Genomic DNA, 12,975 nt, shown 5'->3' with positions numbered 1-12,975 from the left:
GCTTCAACCACGTGGGCGCCTGGCCAGGGCTCAATGCCTTCTGTCTTTAACCTTAGATACTTAAATTCTTTGTGAAATTCTGTAATAAACTACTACCTAATTAAAAATGTTTATTTTGATTTGAGTTCTAAGAAATTCCATGGTTACACTTTTATAGGTGCCTTAGTTTTCAAGACACTACACTTCATATTTGCTCAAGTCCTTTGGTTTAGGGTAAGACCATGCACTTAACTCAAAGTGTCCACCTGAGAAAGGCTTAATGTCCAGGAACTGCACATTTGGGGGCTGGGGGCTGCCTCTTTGGTCTGAGTATTGCTTGGAAACCTTTGAAACTTGGTATTTTTAGAAGATACACATAGTCCCCAGTTCCTCTTCCCAGAGCTGACCTGCCTGGCCCTGGGCGTTTTGGTTTCCTTCAGTCACATTTTTCAGAACAAGGGCTGCTTCATTCCTTGGACTCCTCACTGCTGGCCGATCTCGCTGGCACAGGTTCTGATCCCTACGACCCGTGTCTCCCTTCTGTTTCCCTCTGAAACCCGAGTTTGTCTTCTCTGCTTCCCTCCCTGAAGGTGCAGCTCTGCATACCTGGTGCTTGTCTTTCCACATGGCTCCTGGTTTGCCCGGGCCGTGACCTTCACTGTTTGGTCCGCCCTGGCTGTTCCACAGGCTTGTTTGGATTTGCAATACAGACCTAGCTTTTCACTCCCAGGGCCACCAGCGTCGTTTTCAGGTGAGGGCCTTTCTCAAGCCCTCCAGCCTCTCGTGGGGGTCTAGGTTTGATGGACCAGGTTGGCTTAGACTGAAGGAACTGAAGTGTGCCTAATACTTGCACTGTGATGTGATGCGCATTTCTTGGGTCACTCCGCATCAAATTATTTAAAAGGTTAAAAAGGGATTCACAGAAATGATTGAAAAAAAATATTTTTATAACATACATCTCTAGAAATACTGTAAGACACTAGTAACTTTCTGTTCACTAAAATGCTCAAGAGAAGCTGCCCACCTCTATGATGACTGTGCACACGGACAGAATAAAAACCTTGGCACATGTCATTTTCCCATAAACCAGTTCCTATTCCTGTTCCCATTTCTTTCACTAGAACGTGCCTTTAGTTCCCTACAAACTTTATTTCCCCCAATTACCACCCCCAAAGCTTTTTAATAAGGTTCACAATCTGTCTTATTTCTCTTTTTGCAAATGAATTTACCAAGTTCTTGGACTCCTTCCCTTTGGAGGTCCTCGCTCTCCGTGGCTGGGCTGAAAGAAAACCTCTCCCTTCCTTTAGGCCGGGGCAAAGCTATGGGGCGGACCTATGGGAAACTGCCCTGAAGTTTGGCTCAAAGAGGAGCTGACCCCAAGGGCAGAGTCACATACGTTTTATCATCTCTTCCGAGGGTGCATGATCTCCAGTGCCTAGCAGGCCCCCCCTTGGTAAGCATTCAGTATCGCTGGACTAACCCAGCCCTATTTTGCTTGAAGGCTGACTCCCATGAATCTAAGTTGCAAAATGGCAGCCTGGGGCTATATTTCAATCTGCAGATAGGCCTCACTGGGCTTGCCCAGTGTTCTCTGAAATTTTTAAAATGCCTTTAGATGGAAAGGCCCTTTCAAGTTCCACATTCCCCATCCCTCCCTTTTGTCTTAGCCCCAAACTGCTTTCACATCAGGGTCTTCTCTGCCATCCTGACCCCCTACTTTCTCTGTTAAGACGGAGACTATGCCAGGGAAGGAGTGGTGAAAAGATTTCCCCCTTCTTGAGGTGCACTGGTCCACTCTACGGGTGCTTAATGCCTTGCCTTAACATAACAGGCTGCTTAGAATGAGATGTTCCCAGTAAGATTTAAATTCTTTTTTGTTATATATGCTTTAAACCAGAAAGGAAAAATCCCCAATGGGTATGAATTCTACTTGACATAACAATGTACTTTTTTTTATTTTTGACAGTATTACAGATGTCTCCCATTTCCCCCCATTTGCCCCCTTCCACCCGGTGGCCCCCGCCCCACCCCAGGCCTTCTGCACACTATTGTCTGTGTCCATGGGCTGTGCATATATGTAATTTTTGGATTTTTTTCTCTGTCATCCTAGTTTGATGTTCCTGTTCTCATTCACCCCTCCTATCTGACAAGCTTTCTTAAAAATCATACACATGTAAAAAAAGTACCTGCAATTAAGATTTTATTTCATTCATGTCAGATATAACAAGTGCAATTTGAATGTACAAATTCTGAACAAAACATTAAAAAAGGAAATGAAAACTAACAATGAAAAATTTGTTTAAGCAGATACATGCAAAGAAATGAATAGAACACTGCAGATATCATGACCCTGTTTTTACCTGGAATGATGACATACGCAAAAGACCGCTAACACTTCCAACGGGGGACATGAAAGGAAACTCTACATCGGAAAAAATGAGGGCAACAAAAGAGAGGTGGAACTTTCCCCAGAGTTCAGACGGCATGCTGCAAACTTACTTTCTACTTTTCAAAAAGATCTTGAATAAATGTTCAATCCTGAAATCAGAAATTACATCCAAAGGCTGATAAAATAATTTACCTTTCATGTTGGAAATGCATTCTTGCAAAAGAAACACTACCAGCTATCATTTTCTAGGTATTCAAGGGCTTTCATTTAAAGTGCATTTGTATGCTTATATACTGAGGCGAACTGTTCCACAGGGAAAGGAATCTCTCCAAAATGGAGCTTCTTGAATGATTGTTTTGGGAAGTCGCCTCCCTGATCTGTAAGCATTTAGAATCTGTGTCTGCTGGCGCTGCTCCCTCACACCTTGCCTTTTCAGTAAAATCAATACTCTTTCTCTTCAGCCAACCCTGAAGAAAAACCTTTGGGTTTGGAGGACATGGCAAGATCTGGGACAGAGCTGTTTATGGATTAGTGTTTCTATGGACAGAACAAGCCCTTCATCGATCTCTGAAAAGCACCTCAATGACAATTACAGACAAGCTCAAGATAATCTCATAAATAGTTTAAGATCCTTACAAACCCCCCCGCCCCCAATGTAACTGCATATTCACGACATCACTGGGCTCTACAAGAGTCCAGCACACAGGGCGTCATGATGTTGGAGACCGATGCCATTCAAATACATCACCTACTTTATCTATGCTTATATAGTTTATTTTTCAATTCCATTATTTATATACATGTTTTTGGTAATTATAGTAAAGATGCTGGTGAAAGTAATTTGTTTAACATTTCATAATACGTGCAAAAGCAAAAACACAGATTTAAGGAAAAGTAATTTTTACAACGATTCAGCCCCAACAAACGATGACAAGCAGTTAGGCAATATCGTGACTTGCAAAGTTATACTTAGCATAATGTTGCAATTCAAAATATGGCACAGGATTAACAATACAGATAACCAACCGTCCCACTGGCTAAACTTAGCCAGATTTTGACTATTTTGGTTTAGGTTGAAATTTGATTATATAAAAAGATTCCTGAACGTATTGAAAAAGAAACAGTGTACATGAAAGAGAATTCATCAATGTTTACAAAATGCCAAAAATTCATACTCTGCCCCCCCATTATCCATAAATAATTAATGAAGTCCCCCTTCTCCCCCCACCCCCCAGCCTCAAAAAGATTTACAAAGATAAATTTAGCTCAGTGAACAGAACCAAAAGATGACTGTTGTTAGACAGTACCTGGTTAAAAGCTCAAGCACTTTCATAAGAATTCACATATATTGTCTCTGGAGGAATATAAATAATCCGATCGCATTGCTCTTTTGAGTTTTGGAGACTTCTCACTTGGGAGTTATAACTGTCCTTGTGCTTTGAATAAAACATGAGCTTTAAAAGCAGAAAGCTGAAGGTATTCAAAATTCACCACCTTCAAAGTTCATTGTGAGAGTTTTTCTCTGCAGCTTTGAACATCAGGATAGAATTGAAAATTTTGAGAGCAGGGCCCAGCTTAATGCTCATAATTTTAACAATGTCTGTTTGCGTCATAAGCAGAAATGCTTCTCCATCAATTTGCTGAAATGGGAGAAAAAGAAGAGAGACTGTGAATTAATTGGATGTAGTGCTGCGGGAAATATTCAAAGTCAAAGGATCAGCTGTCTTATACACAGCAACACTAAAATGGCACAGGCGGGAGTTCACATGTTCAAACATTTCCTGATAAATGGATCTTTCTTATCTACAGTGACACACCAAATGTGGACTGGGAGCAAAGTGAAAATTCATTCATCGGAAAAATCGGCTCACAGGAAAAGGGAAGGTGCCCACACCTTCCAGTGATCACTCTTAGGTGCTGACTTGAGAAGAATTTAGAAAAACGCAGGATGCCTCAAATTCAGTTCCTATCGCCCTGGCCGGTTTGGCTCAGTGGTTAAAGGTCTCTAGTGAAAAGAGTTCCCTACTGTACGCGAATAGCATTACTTCTAGTGTAATAGAATCCGAGTTCCTTTTTGTTCTAATGCTCTATATAGGTGATATCATTATCAATCATCCCTTATGCTGAAGCTCAGGGCAGGCAAATGCAAATAACTAAAAAATAACCTTCCAACAGCAGATTGTAATGAATATCAGTTATTAAAAACATAACTGAGAAATATATAAAATCTAAAGGATTATTTTAATAATGGTACTAGTATTTACTATAAGCATCAAATGGAGTTACTCTTGGTGCTGTTAATTTCCTTATTAAAAATAAAATCTTATTTCTTTTTTTGGTTCCTTTCTGTGCTAGAAACTATACAAATGCATGTTATTAAGTCCTGTGTTTTTTGTGTTTTTTAAATTAATGAGTCTAGCCCGGCTGGGCGTGGCTCAGTGGTTGAGCGTCGACCTAGGATCCAGGCGATCTCGGTTCGATTCCCGGTCAGGGCACATGCCCGGGTTGTGGGCTGGATCCCCAGTCGGCGGCATGCAGGAGGCAGCCGATCAATGACTCTCTCATCATTGATGTTTCTATCTTTCTATCCCTCTCCTTTCCTCTCTCTGAAATCAATAAAGATATATTTAAAAATAAATAAATAAAATAAAATAAAATAAATTAAAAATAAAATAAAATAAAAAAATAAAATAAAATAAAATAAAATAAAATAAAATAAAATAAAATAAAATAAAATAAAATAAAATAAAATAAAATAAAATAAAAATGAGTCTAGCCTGGCCGGGAGTGGCTCAGTGGTTGAGCGTCGACCTGGGATCCAGGCGATTGGGGTTCGATTCCCGGTCAGGGCACACACCCGGGTTGCGGACTTGATCAATGACTCTCTCATCATTGATGTTTCTATCTCTCTCCCTCTCCTTTCCTCTCTCTGAAATCAATAAAGATACATTAAAAAAATAAATAAATAAAATAAAAATAAATAAGTAATGAGTCTAGTATTACTGCTTTGGGGCATCATAAAGTGGTACAAATATTTCCTTCACATCTAACCTTATACAGAGACATTTTTATACAACTGATTAATGCTGCTTGTTAGACAACTCTCCGTAGATTTGCCAATTTCAACATAACCATCTCTTTCCTCCTTGGCCAGTGCAAAGCATTTCACACTTCACTGCACGGCAGTGCTCTGATCCCGCTGAGCCACACACTGCAGTTTAGTGGGACACTTACTTCATCTTTAAACACCTTTCCATGCTCTTCACACCCAGGTAAGCTCTGTATGAATTCAGATACCTGTCAAAGATAAGATCAAAATTCCAGTTTAAAAAGAAGTCAGAATCTAAATGCTCAAAACAAGTTCAAAACGTTTAACCTGTATGTTTTAGTTGTTTCTCTCAGAATAATTTCCTATCTTTCAGAAAAAAAGACTCCTACCCCCATTTATTGTGCTCACTCCTTAAGTCAGTGGTACTCCCTGGTCCCTGGCAGACAAGGAAAATAAAATATACCTCATCTGTGCTCCATTTGGAAACTTTACTGGCAGGGATTCCGGCTACAGTTGGCAGAAGTTTGCTTTGCTGCTCCCAGCGCAAGGGCAGACATGGAATTGGGGACTTAAATGACAGAAAGACGGCTGACCGACGCTGTGCCTGCGGTAAGCTAGGTTCTTCCCGGGCACCTGTCGATTGAAACAGATGGAAAATCACTATTTGAAAAGTAGCAAAAAAAAAAAAAAGCCCCAAATGCCATGCATCTCCCCCAAGTAATGAGGGGGCTTCTAGTTAAATTATTGATTTCTTTCAACATTATAGTCCTTGAATAATTATACTCTCCTTTGTCTTTACCGAAGGTCACCTGAAGGTGATTGTAAGACACACCTGTAAATTCAACTTACATGTTCTGCTACATCACCCACCTAAGACATGAGCCATTACATCATTCAGTGTTTTGGGAAAGGAATTTGCCTCCGAACTTAGCCTCAAGGAAAATAACTCAACTTAGGAAATTGTATTTATTTCCCTTGCAGCTTTGGATGCTCAAGTCTGGCCACTGTGTTTACCCTGTTCTCTTCTTTTCTCTTAGCCCTGGTGTGTTTGTTCAATTTTACTTTGACTTTTTAAATAGCCAGCTTAACTTAAAAAAATGGGATGTGAAATTATTGCAATAAAAATAACAGAAAGGCAAATGCTTTTGTCATTCTTCATTTGTGGAGATCAAAATTAAAATACAGAATAGTCTATCTACTAGGTCTTCTGAATCCTAACCTACTTTACTACTGCTTTCTTAAAATAGCCATTTTTTAGCAAAGGATTTTATGTCCTTGGGACCCTTAGAATTTGTCAATAATGATATCCTTAAGATTCTTTAGAATAGAGATCTATTTTGGAAACTACTTACTTAAAGCCCATGAGAACACATATACTCTCCCCACACCACCAGCTAAGCTACAGTGATCATTCAATTCCACCACAAATCTTTGCCAAACATTTACCTAAAGGCTTTTTTATCTCTAAGAATATTTTAAGCTATTATGTATCTCTAAGAATATTTTAAGGTCTTTTCCTTGAAAAGTAAGATTTACAGAAAGGTACACAAATCACAAGTATATAGCTCAAAGAATTTTCACAAAGTGAACACACCGGAAACAAGAAACCATAGGACAGACACCCAGAGACTCCCTGTGTTCCTTTCCAATCAATCACACTCCTCCCTTAGTTCTTCTCAGATTCTCTACTCTATTCCACTGGTGTTTTTACACCAACCCACAGAGTTTAATAACAATCACTTTATAAGTGTACTGAGATCTGGGATCTAGATTGTCTTCAAGACTCCCTTCACTATCCTTACCCCTTTGTATTTCCATATGCATTTTAGGATCAGCTTGTAAAAAAAAAATTAAAGATTAAAATTACCACTAAATATAGATCAATCTGTTAAGAAATAACATCTTCATAGCAGAGTCTTCCAATCCAAGAACAAGGTATACCCCTCCATTTCTTGGGGTGCTCTTTAGTATAGTTCCTTAACGTTTTGTCATTTTTCATGACTATCTTTTGTTAAATTTATTCCAATGTATCTGATGTTTTCTGTTGTACAGTTTTAAAAAATTTATTTCCTACTGTTCTATTGTGGTTATTTTATAACTATTATTTTAAATAAGCCTAATCTAAATTTTGAACTGCTCTGAATACTACAGTCATTATGCTGAATTAAAAAAAAAAAAAAATCTATCTTACTGGAGCTAACACCCACTGGTCCTGGTTCTATCTGAGTAAGCTCAGATAGAAAAATATATCTGCTCCACATGAAACATGTCAATCCTTCAAATATTTTTTAAAAACCCATCACGATCCATTCAATGAATCTCATACAGTTGATTTTACGGTTTTAGGTTCTCATCCTGTTTTACTATCTGAGCCAAATACATAATCCTGTACCAGTTTTTATTCTTTTTAAATTGAAAAACATCTAAACAAGATGTTTTTGTTTAACATAAATATGGGGTTAACTTAAACACATCCCTTAATTTCAGATATTCCCAAGAGTTTAGCAATTATTTGAAATACAATACTTGTAAATCTTTCATGAGACAAACTTATGTGAGACAGTAAGTTTCCAGTTCTACACGAGTACAGTAGAGCTTACTTTCTAGCTTATATTCTAACTGCTTGTGACATAAGTGTCAGTCTTTTCCAAAGCCATACTCTCTAGTACGTGACTGTTTATATTCCATCAACACTTGGCCCTGTTCGCTCCATTCTACTTTTATTCTATTTCCTGTATTATTCACAGTTCCCTTTAAGACTCTCTCCTTCCTTTTGCTGATTCTTTCGTGCTGATGCCCTGAGGCCCAGCATTATTTTCTGATAAATGGGGCAAATGTAGTATTTAGCAGCCACAGAACGTGCCATCTCTTCAAATCACAAGCGTTAGGTAGGGTCCCAAATCCAAAGGAATAAAGAAAGCTTCATGTGAGCGAACGTGAATTTGACTCCCTGAATTGCACAGAAATGTGATGCCAGGTTTTGATTTTAACATATGATACAGACCAAAATAAACGCAATATACTCAATAAATGCAAAACACAATAAAATGTTCATAGCTGGCTCAGTGCCAAGAGTAAGGAAGCAAGAGTCTGAACGTGCTCAGTGCGCTTCAGACAACAAAGCCTTTTGTTCTGGAAGACATTTCTGCTAGGGCCGTGTTCTTTCTTACCACCCTCCTCTCCAACTCCTGGCCTGCATGAAAATAATACTTTTTAGGGAGTTGTTCGCATTTTTTGAAGCTTCCTGAAATGAAAATTTACCAAAGGTACATCCTCAAACTTTTTCTCCCTTTTCCCACTAGGCTTCAGGTTTTTGCCTCCACATTTCTTTAGTTTTACTCAATTCTATACCACTGGACGTAAAGCTGACTGTAGTGATTTCTGGGTCTAGTTCTTCCTAATCCTTGCAAAGATAAAATATTATCAAGAAACTTTTCACTTCGTCTAGAAATTATCTAGAAATTTTGTAAGTATCAGAAATACACATTTCTGTAAGCTGAGGAAGTGAAAGAAGCAGCAACGGGAAGGAAGGATCATTCTCAACAAAAATAAAGATACCGAAATTCTTTGAAATGGCTTTGAGGAAGGTATGACCATCAATGCTTCCCCTCTCTCCAATAAAAAACAGTATCTTCCTGTGGTATTTTTTCTTTCTTCAAAAAAGCTTTTATTCTAGTTTGCTTATAAAAATAAATTAGGACAGAAATGCTTAAGCAAATGAAGGTAAAAATATTTTAGGCTAACTGGGAATGAATAGAATTACTATGTAGTACGAATTTTAAATCTTCCTGATTGTTGGTCCAACAATTGATCAATTTTATTTGTAGAACTGAAGGTATCATTCTTAAAAGTAAAAAGACAAGTATTAAGAGAAACCTTATAGTACATTACAATGAGAAACAGTATAATGCAGAGAAAAAAATCGTAATATTCATTATGTTTAGAAACATATCAGTCTACTCTGACTTAATATTCAAACACACAGTATCCACTACATCCAGCCAGTTGTCTGGTCCCTGATTTTCCAAGAAAAATAAAACTGAAAGACAAATTGAACACCCTTTCACATATGTGAGGGGAGTCCAGCCCAATTCAATGTAATCTTTTCGTTTCAAACAATGAACCTGGCTCTTAAATTCAGCCTTTTTTCATTATTATGCCTGAAATATCATGAGCTCTCGATTTAAAAAAAGGTTTTTTTTAGACCCAGGTCTTTTTTAAATGCAGAAAACTTCCTTAAGTTAAAGTTTGTATGACTAGTACTATCCGTCCATAATATGAGATTATTTAATTATGGCTACCTCTGGCTTCATGTGATGTTCTCACTTCACTTTCCATTCTCTCTTCAAAATCTTCTTTGACATCATCAGCATGCTGGTCTCTGGGAGAAAACAAAACAAAACAGGTGTTTCAGTATTTTGTACCAGAAGTGTCTTAAAAAACCGGTTCAGCATCGCACCTCAGAAACTGTTTTTCTTAATTTAAAAACAAATGGTGCCCCTAAAATGTTAGAAAGCATTTTTAGTTCTACCAAGAAGCAGTTAATGCTAATAACATGTATATGTCCATTTCCTCACGATCAGTTTTCATTCACTGTTCAGAAAGATTTTAAAGCTAAGAAAGGTATTAAGATGAATTATTCTGGGAAATGTGGCTACTGAATAATTCGACTTCAAACTGAGACGTGTTCATGAGGAATTTCACTTGTACTACTTGGTTAGACAATTTAAAGAAAGAAAATGCTTTCAAAGTCCATACCATTTAATCAACTCACTACGTACTACTCAGTGCCAGGACCTGGGACTGAGGCTGAGACTGGCTCAGGAGAATCAAACTCAATTTAGGAAGCTTTGCCTGGCTTAGTCAGGTCGAATCCACAGGCTGGACTGGTTCCACCTCTTTCTGACCAGAATGATCTCACGCTCACCTAACCATGACAAGGGTGCTCTAAGAGGGATGGACTTAACTACAATCTTACTTCATAGCTTCACCCTTAAGTCAGGGACCAAAATGGCTTTAAAGAGAACCAGGCACAAGCTACTTACATTTTCTTTAACGCTAGATTTCAGATATTTAACATTTTTCAACCTAATCTATTCCATTCTCAGAGTTCAAACTAAATCCCACTTTGTAATTTCCTGGAACTCTCCAGGTTGTGATGCTGGCCTAAACACCTTAGTGCTCTGTAACACCCAGTATTCATGAGACTCTATTGCTTCACTGGTGTTACCTTTACAAATATATCCTGAGTAAATTGTAAGAAGAGGGGAAATGCATTTGAAACTAAATATCCCAACAAAATATAAAGGAGTTTTATAGTCTTCATCATAAAGGCGCTCATTTATTATCCATTTGGGCTAATAATTTAACACAATGATGCTAATATGGTAAACATGCAATAAATGTTTGCTTCTGACAAAGAGCATTTCCAGGGACACCTGAAATTTCACTGAAATCTGAGCTCCCTGGCTCAGTTCATACTAAAAACATACTAAGAACTGCTTAAGAATCCTTGCTTATTTAATCAGTGGGAAGAACCACTCTTCTTATGCAATAAGAATATTTTCCCCAAGGGAAATCAATCAAATGAGTACGAAGGCTCCTATTCCACAGAAAGTAGAGAGACGGAGGCACAGTAAAAGCAAATACAAGAGAATCACTGATAACTGGAGAAGGAACATTAGTTGAGATGATAATAGAAAACTCTGTATTCTTTGTAGAAACAATGCTGAAGTATACTCAGTAACTTCGTGCTAATGTCAGTTTATTATGCGAAAACAAAACTGGCCTATGTGATCTTTTGACTTTGTTTTATATTAAATTGGAAATGAAAGTCTTTGAGATCACAAATCCATCCCACTAAGTATTGTGGCCACTGAGAAAAGCTGTTTGTGGATGGCAGAATTAATGTTTTTTAGAAATAATCATACGTCATAGTAATGTAACTTAAAACTGGCACTTCTCAAAAGAAAACAAATTCCCAATTAGTTACTATAGGTTTCTAAAAGCTTAAATGATGTGTTAAAAAAGAAAAGACCAAATGCTGAAAGAGTCTTAGAATTTTCTGTATTTTTCAGTTTTATGAGAATTGTCCACTAATAATTAAATTACATTTTATGGTTTTAATAAGGCCTATTATTCCTTTAAAGTAACATTCATTAAAATAAAGGTATAAGACTTGAGTAAGAGGAAAGTTCTTTTGTATTTTTATGCCCAAATACAATGCCAGTGAGTTATTATTATTAAATGTAAGAGAAGACCATTTTCTCAGAGGAAAGAGACAGAAAAGGAAAATAAGATCTTTGATCCAAAAAGTTCCTTAATGCCTGGATCTGCCATAATTCATCCCAAAAGAAAAGCAAAACGACAGCTATCTGCTCTTATATTTACACTGCTTCATTATTGAAGCATGTTCTGTTTTTACTTTCCCTACTTTAACTCACGATATTTCATTAAACTGAGCCCATTCGAACTTAGGAATAAACACAGATATTTATTTTCACCAAACACAATTCAAATAAAGGACTTGGTAAAAAGTATTTACTAAAGGTTTTATTTCCAATTAATATACTGATTCTGCTAATTCCTTAAAATTAAAAGTGAGTAAGCCCCTTGGGGTTCTGCATGATATTTCCTTAGCTAGAGAGTCAGAGGGGTGGGGCAAATCTGAGCCTATTAGAACAGCATTATGAAACAGATGGACGAACAGAACCACTGAAGTGAACAGAATCCTAATCAAGCACATCCACAAATGTGTTAACAATAAGGAAAGTTAACATTTTTGTCGTACTATGCCCAAAGTGGCTGAGCTTTTCACATGCACACTATTTCATGACAATCATGGAAAAAGGTTCTATTGTATCTACTGAAACTTAAAGAGGTTAACCCAAGTTAGAGGGCAAGTATATAGTACCAGGTCTTACTGACACCAAAATCCGTAATTAGATTCAATGATTATTTGGTTTTTACCCTTGTGTTTTTCCATAATACAGTATATATTCTTGCTATACAAAGTTAAAGGGAATGTGCCTTTTGTGCTATAATCTTATCTTCAAATTGTTTTTTGATAAGGTCAGGAATGAAGAGTTTGACTCACTAATCTTATTTGTTTTATATTTTATTTAAAATAAAGAATTCCTTCTTTGGGCAACCAATATTCCTCTTTCCTATAAGGTTAGGAATTTCACTGGCAATTCTGTCTATACTATGATGGATGTCTTTCTCTATGCAAAAATGAAATCCTTGATCTAGATTCCAACTTCCTAAGCAAAAGTTATTCTGGCAGCAGTCTTCCAATGACAGACAAAATATGTTTATATCAGAATGTCAGAACTCTGGAATAATATTACACATAATACATTCTGGAACACAGTATAAGATATGCTTCTTGAAAGATTTTTTTTTTAAGTGACAACCAAAAATATTTTATGTGTGTATTTTAGTATTATAATTTTCTTCTACAAAACAACTTTATCTTCTCTTGATCAACATTTTTCATTACCAACAAGTTCATTTAGGAAGGGAACACAAGCTGATTAGGCACAGGGGTAGTAAATTG

The 12,975-nt window shown here is 37.2% G+C and overlaps 1 protein-coding gene across 7 annotated transcripts in view; it reads right to left on the bottom strand.

Moving 5' to 3' along the window:
• Positions 1-2,162: 2,162 nt before the first annotated feature.
• L3MBTL3 (L3MBTL histone methyl-lysine binding protein 3) overlaps positions 2,163-12,975 on the bottom strand; it is an 85,566-nt gene continuing 74,753 nt past the window's right edge. For all 7 annotated transcript variants that reach the window (XM_087817609.1, XM_087817610.1, XM_087817611.1 and 4 more), the window contains 4 exons: positions 9,719-9,798; positions 5,881-6,050; positions 5,603-5,665; positions 2,163-4,008 (listed from right to left, as the gene is read on the bottom strand). In XM_087817609.1, coding sequence (XP_087673735.1) covers positions 3,865-4,008; positions 5,603-5,665; positions 5,881-6,050; positions 9,719-9,798 — 457 coding nt within the window. In that variant the 3' untranslated portion in view covers positions 2,163-3,864. The remainder of the gene's footprint in view (positions 4,009-5,602; positions 5,666-5,880; positions 6,051-9,718; positions 9,799-12,975) is intronic.

Source organism: Miniopterus natalensis, chromosome 5 (assembly GCF_054644295.1).
Source record: "Miniopterus natalensis isolate mMinNat1 chromosome 5, mMinNat1.hap1, whole genome shotgun sequence".
Lineage (NCBI taxonomy): Eukaryota > Metazoa > Chordata > Mammalia > Chiroptera > Miniopteridae > Miniopterus > Miniopterus natalensis.
Note: the sequence above shows the minus strand (reverse complement) of the source record. Positions and strands in the feature narration are given on the sequence as shown.